The 26,942-nt window shown below is 40.4% G+C and overlaps 1 protein-coding gene across 1 annotated transcript; it reads left to right on the top strand.

Annotated features, from left to right (window-relative positions):
* Nucleotides 1–24,423: 24,423 nt before the first annotated feature.
* Nucleotides 24,424–26,518, top strand: LOC104446157 (amino acid permease 2). The gene is made up of 5 exons (XM_010060055.3): nt 24,424–24,654; nt 24,796–24,889; nt 25,016–25,230; nt 25,367–25,506; nt 25,620–26,518. The coding sequence occupies exons 1-5, from the start codon at nt 24,432–24,434 to the stop codon at nt 26,259–26,261; spliced, it is 1,314 nt and encodes a 437-aa protein (XP_010058357.2). The 5' UTR covers nt 24,424–24,431; the 3' UTR covers nt 26,262–26,518.
* The last annotated feature ends 424 nt before the right edge of the window (nt 26,519–26,942 follow it).

Raw genomic sequence — 26,942 nt, 5'->3', positions numbered from 1 at the left:
ATATATGAACTTGCGGAAAATTTTTATGTTTCAATTAAGGGGCTAAAGTGGGATTGTTTCCTAAAGAGGGAGAGGAGACATTTTCTCGAGTAATTTTCTAAAAATGGCCAACTTAGTCTCAAATGAAACCTAAAGCAAGATCGTATTTGCAAAAGATGGCCAGAGTGGACCATGTTTGAAAAAAAAATTGAAGTGACTAATTTAGTCCTAGATAAAGTTTCAAGCTCATCGATCTGTTAAATCTTCGCTAGTTGGGTTGCATGTGGACTCACGTGAGACTCACATGCATATTCTGTGGACAAAGCGGCAACATCAAAGGCAATTTTCGGTCATTCTTTAGCAAAATGATGCTCCCTATCATTTCATTCGATTAATTAAATTTTCTCTTAGTTCTTCTCTTATTGTGAATATTGGCAGCTCGGGCAAAAGTGAAGCTATGGGGACTAGTTCAGTACCTGCTTGCCATTCTATACGTCATTGCATCCTCCGTTAGCGTGATGTCGGTGGCAAATTTGATCATACTCGAAGTCAAGGTAAATACCCATGAAATGAAAAGAAAATTTCGATTGCTAAAGTTGTTTATTGTGTGGGCGATTTCAGTGTGAATTTTGGGTTTCCAAATGTTTAATCAAACAAGGTAATCAACAGATCAAACCGTTCCCACAAGAAGGGTGACAAAAATCCATACCACGCAGATAGCTAATTGTACATGGACAAATGTCCAGGATCGTCGAGATCTTTCAGTCCCAACTCCAGAACTTTGACAAGCTGTAGTGGCTCTCTGTGGCCGCCGTCACGTTGTCCACTTACTCAACCATCGAACTTGCCCTCGACATCGAAAAAGACGCATATTGCTAGCACGTTTTCATGCTTTCAATTCTTCTGTAAAAAAAACATGTTATACGATGATCAAATTAAAATAGAAAAATTGAGTAGAAGAAAGCCTGATAATAGCCCTCATATATTGTCTTCTCAAATCTTAACAAGCAAATGGCATATTCAGAGAAAATCTCACCGGGATAAGGGCTGGCGCTGTCACTCAGACCCAAAAGATATGGAGGAGTTCCAAGCTCTTGGTAACATAGCTTTTGCCTTTACATTTGCCATCATGCTCCTTGAAATTCAGGTTAAATTACGCAACACTTCCGGTTAATAGTTGTAAAAAAAAAAAAAAAAAAAAAAAACACTAGACTTTCGAAAAACTACCCGAATTCATATTATTATTGTTTGTGGTGATTAACTGACTAGTGTGGTGTGTCGAAATAGAAGAGAATTTAATTCGCAAACAGACGATGAGGAAGGCCATGTTGGTCGGTGCAGCGGTCCTGACTCTATTCTACGAGCTCTGTGGCTGCAAGAGACTTGGTGCGTTCAGGCACATGGCACCCAGGCATCTCCTGGCAGGTTTCGGGTTCTTCGACCTTTATTGGCTCATCAACGTAGCGATGCCGCCATCGCGATCCACCTCGTCCATGCCTACCAAGTCTCCTCCCAATCCCAACCCTTCTTTACCTTCATCGAGGAGGTTCGCGGACGGCCATTTCATCACAAAAAGTCCCCCAAACAAGCATCTCCTTTTTCGATGTTTGGCTTAAATTCTTTCTCAAAAATATGAAGGGGCAAGCAGTTAATCTCCCCGCACGAATACATTTATGAACGAAAAACAAATTAAGAAATTGAAAAAATCTTAAATAAGAGTTTGAAGCGGGGCAACTTCATCAAAAGAGAGTCAAAGTGTATATTATTTTAAATAAGGGTTTGAAGTAACCAACTCAATCTCAAATAACAGTTCAGGCTTATCGATCAATCAAATCTTCTGTTGGAGAAATCTTTCCAGAATATTTTGAAGCTGACAAAACATTTCTATCAGTCTAAGTCTGGATATCGATAGTTAAAGTCTCAAGATTTTATAGTCTCAAGACTTTGTTATCTCAAGACTCAAGACTCAAGACTCAAGACTCAAGACTCAAAATTATTCTCACCGACGGTCTTTCTAATCCGGTGTTGAAGGAAATCCAAAGTCGAGGTTTATGATTGAGGATTTGATCCTATCCCTCAGGATAGATTCTTTGGTTGGATAATCATTTCGGATTCTTTAAATCTTATCTAAGATCGATTGAAGATCCGATGGTCGACGAAATAATCTTGGATTATTCTATTCTTGGAAACCGAGATCCCGATTGTATGGGCGAACGAGATTGATGGGCTATCATCGAGATTCCTTATATAGCTCGGATGATCTTCTTGATTGATTCCGTCCAACGGGTAGATTGGAGGAATTCCTTTGGTAAGTGCCAACGGCTATGATGGCATGAAGGAGTATAAAAGGAAGACGTTCTAGTTGTTTTAAGTGTGTGATCGATAGAAAAATTCCAGAGTCGAAGATCCTTTGATTGTTAGTTGAGGCGAGCGAAATTGTATACCGAGAGTGTTTATACTTGGTGACGCCTTGAGCGAGTGTGGTAGATCATCTACACCTAGAAATCAAGGAAGATCAACACTTGTAACAACTCTTTGATCATAGTGGAATCCAGCCAATCGGCTGCATCGGTGCGAAAGAGTGGACGTAGGCTTGAATCAAAGCCGAACCACTATAAGCGAGTGTTCAATTCTCTCTTTCCCTTACTCGGTCTTGCGATTGAATTTTTAACTGTTGCAAATTCTCTAATTGTTTAAAATATCGTGCAAACATCGAGAAATTATTGTGTATACCTATTCACCCCCTCTAGGTACTCGTACTAGCTATCTCAATTGGTATCGAGCCTATGTTCTTACTTTGTTTGAAGTGTTTTACTTGAGTAAAAGATCCATGGCTAGTATGCTAGCACCGGGGGCTGATGGAGGGGCAAAGCAATACCAGACCTCCCTACTTCGATGGAAAGGATTACAACATACGGAAGAACAAGATGAAAGCTTTCCTACGATCAAAGGATCCTACGGAATGGGACGTAGTGGAAAAAGGAATCACTCCTGCTGCTGCATCAAACACCGAAAGAGGAAAAGAAACCGTTGAAACCAGCGGAATGTCTCAAGAAGAAATAAACAAGAGACAAGCACTTTCGATGCTAAAGCAATTTATTCTTTATATTGTGCTTTGTCACCAACTGAATATAACAGAATATCTTCTTGTGTCACAGCAAAAGAAAGTCGGGACAGGTTACATATCACTTATGAAGGAACAGTCAGTGAAGGAGACCAGAATTAACATTCTTCTTGGTCAATATGAATCCTTCAAAATGAAACCAGGAGAATCTATAATCGACATGTTTAGTCGTTTTACAGATATTGTCAATGGTCTTGAGAACCAAGGACAAAATTTCTGATCCCATGAAGGTGAACAAGCTTCTACGTGGACTCTCCAAGGATTGGAATCATATAAAGACTTCAATAAGAGAGACGCAAAGAATCATGCCATTATACGTAGACGAGGCGAGTTGGAACTCTTGGTCTTACGAAGTGGAACGAATTAATGAAGACGAAGATCCAAGAGGTAAGAAATCTATTGCACTAAAATCAAATGATGATTCGATGATGCAGATTCTGAAGATGATATGAATGATGAGGAGCTCGCCCTCATGATAAGAAGATTCAGAAAACCGAATAGAAAAGGCGAAGGTTCATCCCAAAGAAACAAAGTTCTCGAGACAGCAGACCAAGTCGGTGATGATGAGGAACCAAACAAAGAAGTAGTTTGCTTCGAATGTAAAAGAAGGGACACATCGGACCCAACTGTCCTCTTCTGAAAAGAAAAGAGGAAAAGCTGAGAAATTTCGAAAAGCTCTTAAAGCCGAAACACAGGTGATACGAGTGTGAAGAGAGTGATGAGGAATATGCCAACCTGTGTCTAATGGCGCAATCAGACTCAGACAGTGAATTTGAGGTAAGTGATTATAAAATCCCTGTCAAAGTCTCTAAATATATTAATGAGTTATGTTTTAGTCTTAAGACTTCTCTTAAAAGGATTTCCGAACTTAAAAGGAAAACTCAGTTTTAAAACAAAAGGAAAACATTTTAGAAGAAAAGGTAAAAAATTTAGACTTGAATGTTTCTACTCTTAAAGAGAGTGAAGACAATCTTTCAAAAGAAAATGCTTTCTTAAAAACTGATTTATCAAATATTTCAAAGAAATTTTCAATAGGGTCCGAAAAACTTGAAAAAGTCCTTTCAATCCAAAGACCTTACTTTAATAAGTCGGGTCTAGGTATGACAGATGAAACAATCCCTTTGATTGATTTTCCGAAAGTAAAAGAAAGAATTAAGAAAAGACCATCGAGAGAGGCTTATAAAAATCATTTCAAAGAGTTTTTGTAAAGTTGTGAGGTCGAAATGCTTTAAGGTGTTCTAAGTGTAACAGTCGGGATCATTTTGAAAAAGAGTGTCCTATGGTTTGGAAGCTGTGAAGAGAGTATGGCTTAATAATGCTTATCCTACTAACACGAAAGGACCCAAGAAAATTTGGGTACCAAAGAAAGTTTGAGACTCTTTTTTGAATGCAGGTCTCTGTCAAAAAGAAGGTAAAGTGGTATCTTGACAGCGGATACTCAAGACACATGACAGGAGACTCGAGTGTTTCATAAAGCTTATTAAAGTGAATGGTGGAAAAGTTTCATTCGGAGGAAATAGCAAAGGAAGTATTGTGGGATTCGGAATTGCGAAAATTGGAAATCTCACAATAAGCAATGTCTCTCTAGTGGAAGGACTCAACTACAATCTACTCAGCATTAGCCAATTGTGTGATGCGGTTACAAGATCTTCTTTCAAGAAGGCATATGTTCTGGAATTAGCAAAGATTCGACTCGAGTCTTTCATGGGTCGAAGGCATGGAAACATCTACCTCCTTGATGTAAAGCCAAATGAAGAACAATGCTTAATTTCAATTCAAGATGAAGCAATTCTATGGCATAGAAAGCTTGGCCATATCAACAAGAAGCAATTAGCCAAAATCTCTTCAAAGCAGCTTGTTCGAGGTCTACCTAAAGCGCCATACCAAAGTCGACTTATGTACTCCATGCATTCAGGAAAGCGGTAAGAAATTCATTTAAACAAATAAATCATGTATCTACTAATCATGTAATACAGTTGCTTCATATGGATCTCTTCGGACCAACAAGAACCCGGAGCATTGGAGGTAAGAAATATTGTCTAGTAATTGTAGATGATTACTCTCGTTTTACACAGGTATATTTTCTTGCAAACAAATCAGAAACCTTTTCGTACTTTGAAAAGTTTGCTAAAAAGGTTCAAAATGAAAAAGGATGTGCTATTTCTAGTATAAGAACAGATCATGGAAGTGAATTTGAAAATCAAGATTTTACGAGATGCGTGATAAATCTGGTGTTAATCACATGTTTTCCTCTCCGTATACTCGAGCAAAATGGAGTTGTGGAAAGAAAGAATAGATCTCTTCAAGAAATGGCTAGAACACTTTTAATTGAAAGTAAAATTTCTTCACGATTTTGGGCTGTTGTTTCAGCTGCTTGCTATATTATAAATAGAGTCTTTTTAAGACCTATTCTTGATAAAACCCCCTATGAATTGTTCAAAGGTAAGAAGCCTATTGTTTCATACTTTCATGTGTTCGGTTGCAAATGCTTTATTTTAAAAAATGCAAATGATCGAGTTGGTAAGTTTGAAGAAAGATCGAGATGAAGGCATCTTCCTTGGATATTCTACATCAAGCAAAGCCTACGAGTCTACAACAAAAAAAGCCGGTCGTGGAAGAATCAATGAATGTCAAATTCCAAGACTCGGTGCAAGATGAATCCAGCCGGACTCGGTACGAAAGAAGCTGAATCCGCTCTAGATCTTCAAATGTCTACATCTCAAGAAGCATCTCGGATTCCGGAAGTCCATCATCAAGACGCTCATGGAGAATCAAATAAAGAAAGAGATCATCAACCTGGTAGCTGGAAGCACAAATCCAGTCATCCCAAAGATCTTATTATTGGCGAACTTAATGAAGGAATCCGCACCGAGATCAAAAAGGCATGAAGAATCTAGTCTTTGTGGCTCTCATCTACGAAATTGAACCAAAAAGCATAGAAGAAGCTTTATCGATGAAAAGCTGGATCGAAGCTATGCAAGAAGAGCTTAGGCAGGTTCATCATCAATGATGTCCGGGAATTGACATCTAAACCAAAAGGTAAAACATTATTGGAACCAAATGGGTATTCGGGAACAAAATGAACGAAAAAGGAAAAGTCGTAAACGAAACAAAGCAAGACTCGTGGCCAAAGGGTATACGCAAGAAGAAGGAATAGACTATGACGAGACTTACGCACCGTTGCAAGGTTAGAAGCTATTCGTCTATTACTTGCGTTTGCTTGTTACAAAAATTTCAGGTTATTCCAAATGGACGTCAAAAGTGCTTTCCTAAATGGATTTATCCATGAGGAAGTTTATGTGGAACAACCGCCTGGATTTGAAGACCCAAAGAAGCGGACTCGGTCTTGGTGAAAAAGGCTGTATGGTCTAAAGCAAGCACCTCGAGCTTGGTACGACAGATTAAGTAAGTTTTTATTACAAAATGGTTTTGTCAAAGGTAAAGTAGATACTACTTTGTTTATCAAAAAGGAAAACAAAAACTTTTTACTTGTTCAAATATATGTTGATGACATTATTTTTGGATCTTCTAATGAAAGTCTTTGCAAGAAATTTTCTAAGTCTATGCGGGATGAATTTGAAATGAGTATGATGGGAGAATTAACATTCTTTCTTGGACTCCAAGTGAAACAAATGAAGGAAGGAACTTTCATCCATCAAGAAAAATATGCGAATGATCTTGTCAAAAGGTTTGGATTGGAAAAATGCAAAAGATCGACATACCAATGTCATGTTCTCGGAAGATAGACAAGGATGAAGAAGGGAAGAAAGTAGATCAAAGGCATGCAGGGCATGATCGGTTCACTTCTTTATCTTCCGCTTCTAGACCTGATATTTTGTTTAGTGTTTGTATACGTGCTAGGTTTCAATCGGATCCTAGAGAATCACATCTCATTGCCGTGAAACGAATTATCAAATACGTTGCTTCATCTTCAAGCATCGGTCTTTGGTATCCAAAGAGGAGACTTTAATCTTCTAGGATACTCGGATGCGAGATCTGGCCGGTTGCGAGTCGATAGAAAGAGCACTTCTGGAACTTGTCAACTACTTGGAAACGAACGGTGTCTTGGTTTTCGAGGAAACAAAGCACTGTAGCTCTTTCAACGACGAAGCGAGTATGTAGCTCTTGGAAGCTCTTTGTTCGCAAATTCTATGGATAAAACAACAGCTACAAGACTTTGGCATTGAAGACTCATGCACGAAATCAGATGTGACAACACCGGTGCTATAAATCTCACCAAAAATCCAATCCTTCATTCAAGAGCAAAGCATATTGAGATTCGACATCACTTTATTAGAGATCATATTCAAAATGGAGAAATCTCGATTCAATTTGTTGATTCAAAAGTCAACTATGAGACATATTCACAAAGCCTCGGAGAAGAATCGGTTTGACTTTATCCGCTCAAGACTCAACATTTTGAAGCTTGAAGAAGTTAAAGTCTAGAGACTCACCAACTCTAAGACTACGATCTCTTAGACTCTAAGTCTGAGACTCGAGACATTCGTGGATAAAGGCGTAAGTTGTATTTCATCTAAAAGGTACTAATTGTCATTTAGTCAAAAAGGTACGATCTTTTGTTTAATAATTTTGGCAGTTATCGATTTTGAAAAGAAGTAATCGTTCACTTTCCTTGCACCGATTGAACTTCCTTTTTCAAAAACTGAGTTATATATATATAGTTTTTCCTTTCCCCAATTTTCAAAACCCTAAAAAGCACTCTCCTCTCGATCTTGTTTCTACTCTTTGTTCATCGTCGAGAAAGTGGTCATTTTCTTGGGAAAGCAAGTGAAGGAATCCTCCAATAGACAAAGAAAGATGTCGTCTTCGAGGAAATCATCAAGAATCGCAAACGGGGACCACAAAGAATGAAGAAGGGACCGACTCATTTCGATCTTGCGAGGAAGAAGACTTATGCGGTCGGCGACAAAGTCCGATTCGCTCTCCTCCACGTCATTCAGCATCTCCCGCCCCACAAAGTGCAAGTCATAATGGAAGAAGAGATAATCGAGGATGCCGACCCGAGAAGAGTTCAAAAGCCCTCCTTTTGTATAAACTTTATTGTGCATTGAAAAGCACGGGTACTCCATTGAACTATATAGATGACTTCCTTAAGGACAAAAATTATGGGAATGAGTATCTTTTCGAAGAAAATGGAGGAATGGGGAATTGCCCCAAAAGGAAAAGCGAGAGGAAGCACTTGCGAACATTCCAAGAGATCCTCGTATGCCGGGACAAAATCTGATTGACGCGAATGATGATGACAAAATGTTCCTTGAATTTGAACCTAGAATGGGTGTGGCGGCAAAGGCGAAAGGAAATCGGATGGATTTGTTTAAATCCAAGGATCAAGAAAAAGTGTATTACAGTCTGTTGAAAAGAGGGGTAATCAACCCTAGAAGTGTCGATTTTGACTTCTGGATTCCATCAACTTGAACCTAAGAGAGAAGTTGAATTTGCTTCAACTTGAGACTTTCTGCTCGACTCTGAGACGGGTATGATCATCGATTGCTTATTTCTATTCAAATCTTAGCTTTTTGGATGCGAATAGAATTTCATTCAATGTTCGAGACAAAGTCTATGTGGTAGATGTGAATATGTTGGCGGACATAGTTGGAGTTGAACAGGGGACGCTATCTCCCAATCAAAGTCTCACCTGCTCGAACTACTCACGGATCTTGTCAAAGATAGGGATGTAGATAAGAAAATTATCTATTCAGGATGAATGCCATCAACATTGTGCTTCACAAGATTGTGATCAATTGTCTCGGACCTAAGTCTACTTCAAAGACTTCGTGTCTCTTTCGAAGCAAAGTTGATGTATGCGATCAACTCGGGACGGAAGTTCTCTCCCGCACACTATTCTTTTCCATATGTACAGAACTGTGTCAAAAGACAAAGGACAATTGCCTTATCCTGGTCTGGTGACCAAGATCTTCAGACATCTGAATATTGAACTGCCACATACTTTTTGTGTTCGACCGTGTGATAAGATGGTGGTAGGGCTGAAAATGTTAATGAAGATGCGTCTGCAAGAACTCTCTAAGGCAATGGAGAAATTCAAAGTGAAATCTCCAGTCCAGTCTGCTTCAAAAGGAAAAGGAAAGAAGGCATTTAGTGCTTCTTCGAAAAAGAGGAAAAGAACTCTTATCCTGGAGGATGAGGATGAAGATGATGAAGATCCCTCTATTCCAGCACTGACAAGAACAAGACGTTCTGTGTCTTATTCGACAGAACTTCAGCAGAGCAGAGAAGAAGAAGAACAGAGAGAGAAGGAGAAAGAAGTTGAGGAAGAAGAAGAAGAAGTAAAAGAACAACTGATAAATGCGGAGAGAAGGAAATCAAGAGATTGATCATCACTCTTCCCCTTTCGATGTCCTAGAGACGGGGAGTTAGCGAGCAAGAGAGGTCTCCACCTCATGCTGCTTGAAGATCAAAGAAAATCTCCGGAAGACCCGGAAAAGTTCAGGTCTCTCAATTGCTGAAGAAGATGATACGACGATTCCAAATCTGCAAGACCGTTCGAAGCGCCATCGTCGCACACACACCATCCGAGAAAGCCAATGCCGGTACACGGACGGATGATTCGTAGATCTTCGTAGTATCATGAATATTCTTCGGAAATGCGTAACCAGATATATATTATGGATTGTGAAATCCAAGCCTTGAAGCATGCTGGACAAGCATCTTCAGTCTCTCTGGAAGATAAATACAAAGACCTCGCTCTGCAACTTCAAGCCAATGCCAAGAGAGAAGAGGTAGCTCATCTGCGAGAAGATCTGAAGAAGCTCGAAGGAGTAGTCCAGTCCATTGGGGATTTCCAGATCGTGCGCATTCCCAAGCAGACATGACTCCTTTCTCACCCTCTTTTTAATGATGACAAAAAGGGGAGAACCAATTTGAACAAACATTATTTTAAAACTTTATTTGACTTTTGTGTTTATGTTTATTTTTGAGTATGACTTGAGAACTTGAACTTGAGTGTTAGACTGAATTGGTTGTGGATTTTGATGCTTGACTGGTTGCATTTATATCAAGTATTGTTACATGGTATTACTCATGAAAGACTAACCAATTTGCTGTGGATGCAGAGTCTGGTTGTTTATTAATCTTTATGAGTTAGCCATATTGCTTGAGAAATGTTTTTGCAGGTCAAAGTTGTTCAAATCTTCAAGAAAGTTTTGTCACCATCAAAAAGGGGGAGATTGTTGGAGAAATCTTTCAGAATATTTTGAAGACGACAAAACATTTCTATCGATCTAAGTCCGGATATCGATAGTTAAAGTCTCAAGATTTTATAGTCTCAAGACTTTGTTATCTCAAGACTCAAGACTCAAGACTCAAGACTCAAGACTCAAAATTATTCTCACTGACAGTCTTTCTAATCCAGTGTTGAAGGAAATCCAAAGTCGAGGTTTATGATTGAGGATTTGATCCTATCCTCTGGGATAGATTCTTTGGTTGGATAATCATTTCGGATTCTTTAAATCTTATCTAAGATCGATTGAAGATCCGATGGTCGCGAAATAATCTTGGATTATTCTATTCTTGGAAACCGAGATCCCGATTGTATGGGCGAACAGGATTGATGGGCTATCATCGATTCCTTATATAGCTCGGATGATCTTCTTGATTGATTCCGTCCAACGGGTAGATTGGAGGAATTCCTTTGGTAAGTGCCAACGGCTATGATGGCATGAAGGAGTATAAAAGGAAGACGTTCTAGTTGTTTTAAGTGTGTGATCGATAGAAAAATTCCAGAGTCTGAAGATCCTTTGATTGTTAGTTGAGGCGAGCGAAATTGTATGCGAGAGTGTTTATACTTGGTGACGCCTTGAGCGAGTGTGGTAGATCATCTACACCTAGAAATCAAGGAAGATCAACACTGTAACAACTCTTTGATCATAGTGGAATCCAGCCAATCGGCTGTCAGTGCAGAAGAGTGGACGTAGGCTTGAATCAAGCCGAACCACTATAAACTGAGTGTTCAATTCTCTCTTTCCCTTACTCAGTCTTGCGATTGAATTTTTAACTGTTGCAAATTCTCTAATTGTTTAAAATATCGTGCAAACATCGAGAAATTATTGTGTATACCTATTCACCCCCCTCTAGGTACTCGTACTAGCTATCTCATCTTCGTCACTTGGTTTGCACGTGCGACAAACATGCAACTGATGTTTTAATATATTGGCAAGATGGCAACGCCAAAGGCAATTTAGTTCAAGATTTTCTGTTTTGACCTAATTTGAAGAAGTTCCAAATTGATGTTAGAGTTGTTTGAGGATTTTTCTGAGGCCAACTTTCCCCCTAATATCACTTACGTAACTTCTCTGTTTTGATTTTGTCTATCGTCCTTGCTTCGCTGATGTTGCTGCTGGGATAAGAACAAGAGTAAGACGTAAAAGCCCATTGCCAGGATAAGATTTGGCCTGCGGTGGGATGTGAAAATCGAGTTGTTTCGTGCAGCTTGCGAAAGGTAGCTAAAAAAGGCTTTTAAAAAGGCTTTAAATCAGTCCAATTTTTTAATTTAGTTAGTGTGGTCGATGTGCTGGGGTTGGAGGATAACAGTTTAAAAAGGTAGTGGAGAGTTGGAGAATAAAAATGCCATCTTCTCTCTTCTGCTTTTATTTTTGGGTCGAAACCCCAACTTTCCGAGTTCGGACAAAAATAAGTGGAGCTTTCTTCGTGATCAAGAATATAACAATGCTGATACGTTACCTGGCCTCTCTCTGAATTAAGTATTCGTATCTTATCAGACAAGTTCTTTCCAAACTTTATGAAGTAGTTCATAATAAATATCATTGCTTTTACAATGATTGTTTTCCTTTGTTGACATATACAAACGTAAGAATTGAGATTGTCCATTGAGAAAAGTTTTCCCTATTGTTTCTTCAGTTATATAAGAGGGATACAATCTAAGAATAAGATTGTTATAGTTAAAGTCAGATAGAAAGAGCTTATTATGAAAAGATACGACATACCTCAGTTCTCAATTACATGGGTTCTTCTTAGGGTAATTTTCCTTCTAACATCATCTACGTAACTACTCTATTTTAATTGTGTCCGTCATTCTTGACTCCCTCATGTTACCACCGAAACAAGAACATGAATCACACGTGCATTAGTTAAGGAAATAAGATCATGGAGCTCTTAAATCTATCGAGGACAATACAATATACGTAGAATCAATTTGGAACCTCTTCTGCATATCTCTAGACAAAGCTTGCATACTTAATGATATTAATTAATTAAGGAAATTATCAGCAAACTTTGCGCGGTCTAATTGTCGAAGAATTCCCTTTCTGGACCACTATAGGGTGCACTTAAAAATTGCTAGAATAACCACCGAAAAACTTGGTCCGAGTATGCCAACCGAGAAGAAATTAAATAGTGCTCCCACCTACCTACAGTAAAAATGAAGATAAGATGATAAACGGAAGCAGTGATAGTAAGACAAGGCTCTGAGATTCTTCTCAATAATTTGTTAAGAAAAAGATGGATGAAGATGCTTTGGGGTTGATGTGGATGAACATGCTTTGGGGTTGACGTGTCGTTTTATTTCCCATAAATACAAAACTTTTCATTGTTATTACAAACCCACCCAAGATATGTTATCAAAGTGGGCCAATATTTAACACAAAAAGAGCCAAAAAGAAACCGAGAGATTAGCGACTAAGTTTCAAACTTTGGGCCCTAGTTGTAATTGCTTGCTGCCAAAGTTTCTGAATGGGTCGCCAGAAGAAGAAGGAAAAATAAAAAGAAAGAAAAGAATTAATTATAATAATAATAATATAAAAGTTAATTGAAAGGAGTGCAAGGAGGTGTGTTTGGTCTAGGCGAAAGAAATGCGAGGAAAAATGATTTCCTCTTTTCATTTTCTGCACTTTTGAATTTTTCCATTAATGAAAAATGTTTTTCTTAACTAATTTATTTTTTGTAAATTAAATATCGAAAAATCTGGAAAATAATTTCTTGAGAGTTGCAATATGTGAAATAGACTCATTTTGTTTCGCAAAAAATGAAGCATTTGAAAATATCTTCCTAAAAACGATCGCTTGTATTGCTTAGAAAAATGACCGAATGAAAAAAAAAAATTTATTGTCCACTAAAATGTATAAATATAAATTATTGTCAATAATAAAAATATTTTATAATTAATTAATTTTTCAAGTGATATAAACGATTATTTTTATGAAAAAAAATTTGTAAACCATTTATTGTCCACGAAATATATGGAATCTAAGGGTCCATTTGCTTGGAGGAAAGTTGCTTTTGGAAATTTGTTTTTCGACTTTACGGAGTTTGGATAACAAAAAACTAATCGATTTGTGGAAAGCGTTTTTTTATAAACTAAACGACAAATTTAAATTGGAGAGAATGACTTCCCCCTAAATGATTTCGTGGAAATTATTTTTCTTTATCATGAAATTCTTAAAAAAAGAAAAGTCAAATTTAGTAGGGGTGTGCAACAGGAACCGCCCGAACCGGGAACCGGCCGGACCGGACCGAACCGAACCGGTCGGTTTGGGCGGTTCCACGGTCGGCAGTCCGGTCCCGGTTCCTAATCTTGGAACCGGTGGCGGTCGGTCAGTTCCCGGTTTCAAGGTGGGAACCGGACCGACCGGACCGAACCAAACTTTTTATATATAATTTATATACATATAATTAATAAAACATATAAACATGATAAATTATTGCAACCAAAATTGCAATTTGAGGTAGCAACCTCTTATGTGGCCAAGAGACCATTAAAATCCTTTTTATTACTCTTTTATTTATAGAAAAAATATCCTTGATAGTTTCGACGTGGGACTAAGACTTCAAGAGATCCCGTGAATCACACAAGTGAAGTTTGAATATTTTGCATGTGGAACACGTGTGATTAGTTTTGTTGAATTGCCCGAGAATCGAATTGAATTGATCAGTCAAGAGCGCGGTCACTCTTTAGTTCTTTAGTGCAAAAAAGTATAGTTGATTTTTTTGGACCGGACCGGAACCGATGGAACCGATGGTCCGGTCCGGTTCCCGGTCCTAGGACCAAACGGTCCGGTCCACGGTTCGCAATTTTGGGAATTGGTGCTCCCGGTCCGGTTCCCGGTTCCAAGGTGGAACCGGACCAAACCGGGAACTGATCACCCCTAAAATTTAGTCCTAAATCTTTTGATCTTATGTCAATTCAATCTTTCCACATAATGTTGGTTGGATGTTGCTAACATGGATGCCGGCTAACTTATATAACACAAGCGATGATGTAGACAATTTTTAATAATTTTTTAATTTTTTTCTTATTTATTTTTTTTAACTTTTCTCATTTTGCCGGTGACTAGCCACCATCCACAGGTGTTGGCCAAGTTGGCCTCGCCTTGCTATCGCCTGCCACAAGCGAGGCCCGACCAAATGAGGTTTGCCCTCACCCAGGCTAGGGCAATCTCGCCGAGCATTGCCTTTGCTTGAAAGACTAAATACATCTCGCACTTAGCTAATTTTAAACTATCATCGTAAGATGTCACGGCGGACTACAATCCAAAGAAAATTAGGTGAAAGCTTTATCGAAGTATAATGACACCGTGCAAACGCAACCGTGGGCTTGGAGGTGGCGCTGGAGAAGGTGGCAGATGGTTGGGTGGCTTCACCCATTTCATTGGTATGCATGCTCCAGCTAAACCGGAACTTCGGAGCTTGATTTTTCTATATTCCTGGATTTTCACTAGTAAACTAGCTTTTGAGTTTTCTCGACTCTCCAACTTTCTTCGCTTAGGGATGCGGCTTCTTTTCGACCTTGATTTTTTTTTAATATTTCTCATTAGCCCGCAAAAACAATTCGAAATTTCCCTCGCTTCCACCAAAAAATGAAATAATTTTGGGCATTCTGATTCGTATAAGCACGACGCAACTGATTCTCACAAAAGTTAGTCGAATCGAGTAGAGCGGAGTCAATACAGATTCAATACTGGAGTTGGACTCGACCCGGAACATTCAAGGCTTGATCCTGCCAAGCGAAATTAATATTTTAAGCTCGACTTTTAATTAGTTTTAGATGATACTTGATTGTTCAAAAAAGTTTAGTCAAAGCTCAAACTAACATAAATGAAGTGTAGATATGATTGCTGAAATCCCAAGTGAAAGCATGTCCACGTCATGTGCATGGCCAATTAAGGTCAAGAAAATTATCAAAAAAAAAAAAAAAAATTAAACTCATCACACTCATATCAATTCAGTTTTAAACATTTCAATGCGACTAATTGAATTCTAAATATTTTGACATTTTACCAATTTAATTCATCCGGCCAATTTTGATTAGAAATTGCTAAGAGTGAATGTCGACCCTCTTACGTGACATGTCCGATGTTGATGTGAACAAAGTTTTTCAATATTTTAGAATTTGTATTTTTCTTTTCTTTTTTCTTTTATTTCCTTTTCGTTTTTTTTTATTTTTCACTATGCTTTGGGGCAAGCTTCACGGAGCTCACTGGCCACGACAAAGGAAACAAATGAAAAAAAGGAAGGCCTTGCATGTTTGTGTTCTTTTTATCTGTTCATGAACAGATTTTCTTTTTTTGTTCCCGGGAACAAAAAAAAGAACAGAAACGCGTTTGTTTGCGTTTTTGTTCAAAATCTTTTTTTTGTTCCCGGAACAAAATTTGAACGGAAATAAGAAACAAAAAAGTTATTTTTTTGTTTCGAAAACACTTCTAAAGAACAAATTTTCTCTCTCCTCTCTTTTCTTCTCTTTTTTTCTTCTTTTTCTTTGGCCGATTGCCGGCCTCGGCCATGGCCAGCGACCGGCCGTTGAGGGCCGGCGACCTCGTCGCCCCGGCAAGGCAGCGAGCTCGCCCAGCCACCGGCGAGGCCATCAGGCGAGGGCCGGCCCCGTCGGCCGATCGCCGCCCGGCCTCGGCATGGCCAAAGCAACCGGCCAAAAGAAGAAAAAAATAAAAAAGAAAGAAAAAAAGGAAAAATATTAAAAAATTAAAAGAAACAAAAAAAGAATATAAATTTACCAAACATGTTTCTATTCATTTTTTATTCCCGGAACAAGTTTACAAAAGGCGTCATTCTGGTCAAAAATTGTTCCTTAGAACAGAAATCGTTTTTTTTTTATTTCGTTGCCGAAACAATTTTTGAATAGAAACGTTATCAAACGCGCCCGAAGAGAGAAGAAATGAGAAAAAACAATTTTGGCGTGATGCTCAAAAGGCGATGGCGGAGCCATGATTTCACCATTCCAATCCACTGTGATTTCACCGTGGGCCCCATCGTCGACTAAAAGGGGGGTGACCACCATAGATGGATGGTCACCCAGGATCCTCTCCGAGGGCAAAGTGTGAGTCGAGAGGAGCAGAGGGCAGTGCGCGTTGCTGCGTTGGGAGAGGGGGAGAGAACGTGAAGAGAGAGGAGAGGGACCATGTCCATTTCTGAAAGGTGGGACTAAGAACGGCACATGCGGCTCACTAAAGGCGTGAATAATAATCATTCTGGCCAGAAATTGATTTTCGAAAGAGAAATAGATTTTTCTATTTCTATTTCTAGATGAAATTCTAAGCAAAAATACTCGTTTGACAACGACACAAAATTTATACTCTAAAAATATAAATTCGTTTGATAATGACACAAAATTTCTTCATTTTGGACAACGGTGACCGGCGGACGGCGGCGGCCGACGATCGGCGACCGGTGGACGGTGGCGGTAGCGATCGGCGACGATCGTCGGCGGCAACAGATGGACAACCAGTTTGTAATATGGACGAATGATGAGAAAAATTTTTATTTCTCATTTCTGTTTAAAAATAGAAAAATAGAAAATTTTTACTTGTGATTTTTATTTCAAATTTATTTTTGGAATAAAAATCTATTTCAAAAATAGAAAAATGAAATAATTTTATCAAACGGATTTTTATTCCAAAAATAAATTTAGAATAAAAAAATTATTTATGGAACATAAATTAAGATTTGTCATGCACCCCTAACTAGACTAGAGTGAATTCTAGCGTAGCTAATTTTTTATCTAGACGGACTAATGAGAACCACGTTTTGAAGACTGGCTACTATGGTGGTGCGTCGTCCAACGAGCAAAGTCCTGCTGGCATAGCCCACATGGACAACAGCTCATTAATTGCTCTTTTAAGAATATTTCGTTAGGTATGTCTTCTTTCAAAAATAAAATAAAACAAAATAAAGTCCATCAATAAAGGAAGAACATAGGAACATGCCACTTGTTTCGGTTCCCGCCGTTGCTTCAGATCCACATAATAATTGCTCTTTTTCTCCATATCTGGCCGAAATTTGTCCCCGTATTGAATGACTCATGACTTGGAAAGTTGTTGAATATGATACTAACATATTACATTTCAGTCGAATATAAAACTATTTCGTCGCCTCGTGCTATTGTCATTCTCGATAGAGTCAATGATGTCAAATCCTCTAGATGATCGGAATCATTTCTTGCAGCCGCCATTGACTCGATATTTTATGCCAGTTTTAGCCAAATAAATTATTATCAATGGTCTCGGTCCGAGGTGTGCAACAAAACCGGGTCAACCCAGTTCCCGGTTCGGCCCACTCGGAAAACAGGGTCGGGAACCGGTTCCGGTTGAAACCGGTCCGGGAACCGGTTCCGAGGGAATACCCACCCGGGAACCGGATTGACCGGACTGGTTCGGGAACCGGTTTGAGAACGGTTTTTGGGCCCCAAAATTCCCAAAGACCAAAACCCTAGTCGTTTCTTTCTATCTTTAGTCTTTACTCTCACGCCGCTCGTCGCTCTCAGCCTCTCACCTCCACCAATCCATCCGAGCGCTGCGCTGCCGACGCTGCCTCGCTCGCCCACCTGGTCCCGGCCATCCTCGCCACCCCGACGCCGTCGGCCTCGGACACAAACGTGACGGCGTTCGATGAGTGTTCTAGATCTCCCTGTTTCCACCTTGTTCAAAGATTCAAGCGGCTTTCGGATCCGCCGGAGAACCAATGTTGGCGATTCCTTGCTCTGCATGAGGGTTTTGTGATGGTTTAAGCGGTTTTCTTTTCCCCTCTCCTTGTATGTTTCTCCAAACTGGGAATTACTCGTAATTCTGCTTTTCCGTTCTTGAATTTCAAGTCTTGACATTTTCTAACCGTCCATCGGTATTTTTCTTTGATGTTTCCTTATGCGAGTCGTCAAAACCCAATCGGTAGTTTTGTGACAGGTTTGTTGCTGCGTGCAGTCTTGTATTTCCATTAGGGTTTTGGATCTGTTAATGTCCTCTTAATTTTAGTTCATGGGGCAGGTGTAAATTTCAAGGCTGATTACAAGGATAAGAGTAGTTATTACAAACGCCAAAGATCTCAGAGGAACTATCCTTTCAAGAAGAGAATTTTTTGATATTGACCTTAAGTCGTATTCTGACAAGGAAATTAGTAGCAACGCCACTGTCTATCCACCTGAGAAGCATACTGATGGAGATGTTTCTGGTTAGTTTCAGAAAAAATGCAATAGTTCCTTTCTAGTTTGTTTTTCTTTTGCCTTTTTGACATAGAATCCTGTCTAAGTCTTTTTTCTGCAAATTTGGTCCTCTTGCAGCCAAACGGCCATCCCCTCCAGCATCAGGTCAACATTTGTCGTACCAATCTACAGATTCCCATGGTAATGGAGCTTTTGGAAAGACGTCGTGTACTACTTGTGGTTTTGTAGGGTAATTCATTTTGCTTATCAACGCTCTTTTTTTATATTCAATGAAGCTTCAGATTGAGTCTTTCACCGTGCCGGAGCTATTTATTGAAATTCCAGAAACAGCTACTATTGGATCATTCAAGGTATATTGGCCATCATTTTCTTCAGATTATACCACAATATATTGCTTGGCCATCTTGCATAGCTGATTGCAGGGGCTATTCTGTGAGTGTGTTTAGGGTCTCCACTCTGACTCTCTCTGTATATTTCCCCTATTTTGTTCACAGTATGAAGAAAGGTGTGTAGGATGAGTGGTTTGTCATTTTACTTCTTAGTCTTTTGAACCACAGACTAACTTTTCTCTTGATGGCTTGGATTTGGCTCCTTGTCTAGGGATTTCTCTACAAATTTCCTGTCAATTCTCTGTTCTTTAAATTCTTTTGTCTGTGTGCAGAGGGCAGTTTTGGAAGCAGTTAGTGGTGTTCTTGGCAGTGAGTTACGTGTTGGAGTTCTTCTCCAGGGAAAAAAAGTTGGAGATGACTGAAAAATTTTGCAAAACAAGTTTTAATATAAATAGGGTTAACCCTGTTCCCGGACCGAAAATATAGGGTGGGCCAGGAACAGGGTCCAATGCAAACAGGGTAGGGAACATGGTCCAAAAAAAAAGAACCGGTTATAACAGGGTTGAGAACAGGGTCCAGGTTTAGACCCTACCCACCCTGGACCCGATCACCCCTAGTCTCAGAAGCAAAAAGGTCCACTAATGTGGTTGTTCCACCCATGATTTTTTTTTTTTTTTTTTTAATATTTATTGCACCACTATCTTTTGGGTGGCTATGGAGACTCTTTTGAGGGAATGAAACGTGTCTCTTATGTTGCTCATGCGCCCATTCTCTCTCTTTAGTATATACATTCCCAACAAGTTCAAGTACCTCAATTTTCTTTTATCAATCTAAAGCAAACGTTGCCACCATCTCCAACCTAATCATGTTGCCAATCGAATATCTAAATCCTAATTTTAGGCTCGAGATAATGGTTAATTATACAATCTAGTCAATAGTGGTGTCATGTCTTTCGATGACTCTGACGTGTGATCCTCAAATACTTTTGTGAAATCATCTTCTTTTATTTTACCATTGTTCGATCAAGTACTTCGATTACCTCACTAGTAATCAATTGACGATGTGGAGAAATTGCCAACGTCCAAGCAAAACAAAATCCTGAATCACCCGACTAGGCGTGGGCGACCCTTGCGCCAAGGCTGTGGCGACGAAGGCCATGTTCAAGGGAAGGGTGTTGTACAATATCAAACACACGAGCGTGATGTGCGCGCGCAAGTTATAAAATGTAAAGAAGGAACTCAGACAACGATAATTTCAAAGGACAAATTGAGCTGGGCTCCCAAAAATGTGGTGGCAGCGGAACAGCTTTCATCCTCGTCAATCCACTTTTCTTTCCACGTCGCTCCTTTTGTTTTTTTTTGGGTCGGCCACGTGGTTCATCCATTGGGAAATGTTACTTAAACGAACCTCTTTCCCTTCTCTTTTGAAGCCGCCGCACGCTTGCACAGACTAGTCTCCGCCTCGAAGTTCACGCTCACGCATGACGAAGTCGTATAGTAAACGCATAAGTGCGCATTACCCAAGATTTATTTATGCCGATGCCGATTGCCGAAGTTACAAATCCCCATGCCCATTATATTTATATGAATTCAGTCCAAAATATTTTAATTTAATCAATTAATTATAACTATTTTCATAGCTTGCCAATATAGTCCATCCGTAAAATTTTGACGAAAAATCACTATCATGAATATCGATTGTTTTATATGCACTATTAACATTAACTCGAACATTTTTTAAAATTTTGTATTAATAATTTTTTTTTCCTTTAGTTGCGCCTAGTAAGGGTCTAGTGACCCTCATCGACCATTAGATGAGGGCTTACAAGTCCTCGCTAGTGCCTAGTGAGGGTCGCCTCGCCTAGGCTCTCATTAGTTGTGAACGAGGGTAACTATCCCCCAAGTGAGACCTAGCCCTCTCTAGGCATCGTTGGTGGCCGGCCATTATTTGAGACTACCCATTGGCGAAAAGGGAAGAAAAAAAACATAAAAAGGAAAGAAGAATAAAATTAGGAAAAAATTCAAAAAAAAATAAATATATTAGAAATTTTTGAAAGATTGTTCACATTAGGTCGGTATGTCACTTAGAATGGTCAATACTTATTAGACTATCACGTTAGCTTTTTTTATTTATTTACCAGAATTGGTTAGAATTATTATATTAACAATTCATCAAAAGGTTTATAACTGCATTGGCATAATTAAAAGATTTAGAAGAAAATTAACACGGGTGCAATATATTCACAATTTTCTTGATAGTTTCTCCTCCAAACCCTCTCAGCGCTTGTTTGGTTCAACTTTGGGAAAATGGCTTCCATTTCCCCAAGTATCTTTGAGTGAATGGGTATTTTGTGAAGGCAAGTATGTTTGGAAACCCATTTTTTTGTATATATTTTGCAAAGCAACTTTAAGGTGAAAAGAAAAAGGAAAAAAAGAAAAGAAAAGAAAAGAGAGGAGATGCAGCTGCGTGCAGAGGGGAAAATCGTGGGGGAGTAGCTGGTGGCAGTGGCGGTGGAGGGGAGGCGGCTCGCCTAAGGTCGGCGACCTCAAGTGACGCCTTGGGTTGCGCAACCCAGCCACCTAAGGTCGCGTGGCCTCAAGCGGCATCGCCTGGGTTGCTCGATCTCAAGTGCGACCCAAGGCATCGCTTGAGGTCACGCGGCCTTAGGGGACGCTGCCTAAGGTCGAGCAACCTAAGCGACGCCGCACGAGGTCACCCTACCTCAGGCCACCTCGCCTAAGGTCGCGCGACCTTAGGCGAGGCTTCCCGGCGGCTAGATTTGGGCCCCCGGCAACCAGATTTGGCCGCTCACGGTTGAGCACCACCCGCTAGCTGAGCTTCGCGGTAGAGCAATCCAAGAAAGAAGACGATGAATAGTATTTTTTGAGAGCAAAAGGGGAAAACATGATTATCAGTAAGGGCAATATTTGAAAGAAAAGAATTCATTAAACCTCATACTAGCATTTGACAAATGGAGACTAAAAAATGTGAACCAAACACAAAATATTTTCCCCAAGGGACTTTGGGGGCTCAAAGCCCTTTGGAAAGCCGAACCAAACGGGGCCTAGCTTGCCTCATCAACACTCTTGTATCATAAAAAAGACTCACAAACTAAGATTTGAGCAATTTTAGATCAACTCTAATAAACAGGTCTCTATCGTCAAATGCAAGGCGACCAAGTTTGTTTAGACCAATTATTCGAGCGAACATCATTGGATGCACAAACATGCATTAGACATCTGGGACTTTCCTGCTATTTAACAAATTTAATCAAAAGGCAAAGTCAAAACAAAGAATAAAAAAATAGAAAAAATTCTAAATAAAGACCTAAAGTGTCTTCATTTTTTTAAATAAGTGCATGAAGTGGAACTTATTTCGAATAAGGATCTGAAGTGTCTTATTTTTTCAAATAAAAGGCCAAAATGAACATTGTTTTAAACAAGAGTCTAAAATGGTCGTGTATCTCAAAGAAAAGCATAACCTTGAATGCATTTTAGTCTTTTATTTTTTGTTTTTATTTTTTTCCTTTTTATGTTTTTTTTCCATAAAAAACAAACTCATAAAAGCAAAACTTTTTTTAAAAAAAAACGCAGACCTTCTACCACCCTATCATAAGTGGGGTGGCGGCCATGGTCGGTGAGATCATTGGCGCCTCAATGAGGGCTTAGTGGCCCTCCCCAAAACCGGGAGATGGTAGCAACCCTCCTCCAAATCTAGGCGAGGGTCGCCAACCTTGCCCAATTCTAAGGGAGAGTCGTCGATCCTCACTCAAGTCTAAGGGATGGTCACCAGACCTATGCAAGACTGAGGCGAGGGTGAGTGACAACCCTCTCCCAATTTTGGCGAGGGCTAATAGGCCCTTGCCTCTAGTCAGCAAGAGTTGTTAGCCATTGTCACCGTCCCACCAATGATGGCGCGACAACCCTAGCGGGAGGGTTGGCCGGCTATGCTAGCCCTCCTGCCTAGGGGTGTGCATGGTCCTGGCAAACGGTTCCCAACCTAGAATCGAGAATCGCCCGCTAAGAACCAGTTCCAATCTTTTGGAACTGGGAACCGTCCGCTAGTTGCATGGATCCACCCGGGAACCAGATTGTTAGTTTGGTCCGATTCCTGGGTAAATCCATAAAACTGGTCCAATCTCTACACCTTCCCCTTTTCTCTTTCAACTGGTTGTGACCCTTGCTCCACTTCCGTCTCGGCCACCACCACCATCTTGGCCACCCGCCTCCGTCGTCTCCCACTCCTCCCTCGAGACCAACAATGAGGAGGACAACGGGGATGATGAGCCATTCTTAGACCTAGAGTTCGTCCGTCCCCGAATATGAGGATGATGGGGAGAAGTTTGAGGAGGGGGAGGAGGAAGAGGGGAGGTAGAAGTGAGACAAGCCCAACAACGAAGAGGACGATAGTGACAGTGAATGCGGAGGTGGCGACGACGTGGAGAGAGAGTTCAAGTTTGAGGGAGGAAAAGAGAATTAATTCACTATTTCGCCGAGTTCAGACTAGGACTCAAAGGGAGATGAGCAGATCTGAAGGTGAATCGGAGAGGAAGAGGGAGTTCGAGGAGATTTTGAACTAAGAGAGACGAGATGGAGTGGGAGAGTAGTGAATTGAGAACTGAGACAGACGAGATGGAATAAGAGAGTAGTGAATTGAGACAAGATGGTGATTGGAGCCCTAAATTTTAAATTTGTTAATTTCAAATTTTTTAATATTAAAAATTAATATATTATTATAACATAAATGGTCCAGTCCAGTGGGTGGGTGGGTGGGTGGGTGGATCCACCGATGGAACCGGAAATCGGACCGGCACCCACCGGTTCTCGTAAATTGAACGGGAACCGGACCGGTTCCCTTAAGAACCACCGATTCCGGGCGGTTCCGGTCCGATTCAAAGTGGTCCGGGTGGGTCCTAATTCTTTTGCACACCCTTACTCCTACTTGTAATTTTTCTTTTTTTTCTTTTTTTCAATTTTTAATCTAATTTAACTAAAATTTAGATTAAAATTGCTTTTTTGACAAAAATACTCTTGATTGGCCGGAATATTTTGCCAGGCGATGAATATATGAAATAGTTATAGTCACTTCATGCTCTTATTTTAAACAAAGTTCACTTTACACCCTCATTGTATCTCAGGCCCTTATTTAGATATTTTCCTGAAAATATAGCACTATCCCCTCATAAAAGGAAGGCCCCCATTGTCTTCTGAGCCCATGGTTTTTTGGGTTCATTTGATCTTTGGGGAAATGGAGATGATGAGTTTCGAGGTTGCGCCTGATCTGCCTCAGCAAGGCGGTGGCTTCAACGACGATGATGGCCGTCGCAGACGAACTGGTGAGCACGAAACAAGCACTTTCAATCTTTATCCGTAGGATCAAACCCTCTTCTATATCGCTAGGCGATGTCGTGCAACAATGCCTCGCTTAGAAAGCTTGGCCCAAATCCTTCTGTATTTTCCTTTTCCTTCCCTTTTTGACAGCTGAGAGAGAACGAAGTTTCACCTGATAACGTATTTCTTATATGGTTCTTTGTCTTGGGTTCAAAGCAGGGACTGTGTGGATGGCCAGTGCTCGCATAATCACAGCCGTGATCGGGCAAGGAGTGCTGCCCCTGGTATGGGCCATGGCGCAGCTTGGGTGGCTGATGGGGCCGGCGGCGCTGCTCTTGCTCGCCGTCATCATTATCTGCGCCTCTGCCCTCTTGGCCAATTGTTACCGCACCGGCGATTCGATCATCGGCGAGCGCAACCTCACTTACGTGGACGCCATCCAAAACATTCTTGGTGATAATTTCATTAAAGAATTAAAAAAAAATCCTTGGTCCTCCCGCCAAATCTTTTCGCACAATGAAGCTCCCTTTCATTTCACTCGATTAATTGAATTTTCTCTTCTTCTTTTTCTCCTCCTCTTTTGAATATTGGCAGGTGGCGCGAACGTGAAGTTATGTGAACTAGTTTACAGCCTCAACCTTTTCGGAGTTGTCATTGGGTTCACCATTGCAGCCTCCATAAGCATGACGTGAGTGGTGAATTTGATCCTACTCGAAGTCGAGTTAAATACAAAAGAAAATGAAAATAAAATACGTGTTTATTGGGTGTCAAATTTCGTGTTAATTCTTGTTTTATTGAATTTTTAATCAAATAGGGCAATCAACAAATCAAATTGCTTCCACGACAAAGGTGACAAAAGTCATTGTCAGTCAATTAGCTACCCATACACAATTGCATTTGGGGTCACCGAGATAGTTTTGTCCCAAATCCGGAACTTCGACAAGCGGCTGGGGATCTCCATCATGGCCACTATCATGTCGCTCACTTACTCGACTATTGGACTAGCCCTCGGCATCGCAAAAGTTGCAGGTTTAGCACGCTTCCATGCTATAGTTCTTTGTGTATGAACTTGTTATGTGATGATTAATAAATTAAACTAGAAAGACCGAGCAGAAGAAGGCCTGACACTAGCCCGCATATCTCTTCTTTCTTAAACCTCAAGCAGAAAATGGAGAACTCAAAGGAAGTCTCACTGGGATAAGCCTTGGGACTGTCACTCAGACCCAAAAGATATGGAGGAGCTTCCAGGCTCTTGGTAACATAGTTTTTGCCTACTCGTTTGCAATCTTGTTCATCGAAATTCAGGTAAACTTTCCCAACAGCCTTTCGATAATAATTGCACTACAAAGACCACCCCTAGACTTTCGAAAAACTACCCTAGTTATTGGGTTGATCAGTGTGGCGTGTGTCAAAAGCAGGACACGATTAAATCCCCACCACCGGAGGCCAAGACGATGAGGAAGGCCACGTTGATCAGTGTGGCGGTCCTGGCTCTATTCTACATGCTCTGTGGCAGCATGGGTTATGGCGCGTTCGGGGACATGGCACCTGGGCATCTCCTCGCCGGTTTCGGGTTCTTCAGCCCTTATTGGCTCATCGACTTATCAAATGCCGCCATCACGATCCACCTCGTCATTGCCTATCAAGTCCACGCCCAACCCCTTTTCGCCTTCATGGAGAAGCAGTTCATCACCAGCGAGATCGAGATCGAGATCCCGATCCCGATTCCTGGTTTCCGATCATCCTACACGCTATGCGTCTTCCAGCTAATTTGGCGAACCATTTTCGTGATCGCAACCACTGTGATCTCGATGCTGCTTCCGTTCTTCAATGAAGTGATCGGATTGGTCGGTGCTCTAGGATTCTGGCCTTTGACGGTTTATTTCCCGGTTGAGATGTACATCGCCCAAATGAAAATCCATAAATGGAGCACGAAATGGATAGGCCTCCAAATTCTCAGTATAGCTTGCCTCATCATCAGCGTCGCCGCCACCATGGGCTCCATCGCCGGGATCGTGCTCCGTCTCCAGTCCTACAAGCCTTTCGGGACTAGCTACTAATTGGTCCCAACTTCGTCAACCTTCTCGTTGCTGATGAGGAGTTGCAACATCGCCAATATCCCACCAATCGATTTATACGAAGATTCGCGCCGTCACCAATTCTGTTTCTTTTTTATGTACAAAGGAAGAGAATTACTTCGTTTGTTAATCGGTAGTGGGATATCGAATTTCGGTGGATGCAACGGAAGGGTGAACTTCGTACTTTGCTTCTTGTGGCAAGATATGAATCAATTACTATGACGTCACCATCAATTTTCTATGATTTCGATAATTAGGTAAGAAACATTGAGACGAAGATGCTATGCGGTTGGTGTGTGTTTTATTTTCCATTGCTACGCCCACACCAATCTTCATTATCATTGCAAAGGCACCAAATATATGTAAGTGCATGGGGGCAAAATTCAAACAACTAAAGAGCCAAAAAGAAATCGTCTGTCCCAATTTCAAGTTACTAAGTACAGAAAAGTCACATATAGGGGCTACAAACCTTCATACATAAAATTTGTCGGGGAAAAAGTAAATTTCATGAGACTGAAATGACAATCAAAATTGAGATTTCCCCACGCGTATGCGAAAGCTGACTATTTTGGGTCTCCCGACTCGTGTGGTCCGATATACTTTGCGCCGGGCATGTCGATCAATAGGCACGACACAATTGATTCTCACGGAACCCAGTGAAAT

The sequence above is a fragment of the Eucalyptus grandis genome, chromosome 9, assembly GCF_016545825.1.
Source record: "Eucalyptus grandis isolate ANBG69807.140 chromosome 9, ASM1654582v1, whole genome shotgun sequence".
Taxonomy (NCBI): Eukaryota; Viridiplantae; Streptophyta; class Magnoliopsida; order Myrtales; family Myrtaceae; genus Eucalyptus; species Eucalyptus grandis.
Note: the sequence above shows the minus strand (reverse complement) of the source record. Positions and strands in the feature narration are given on the sequence as shown.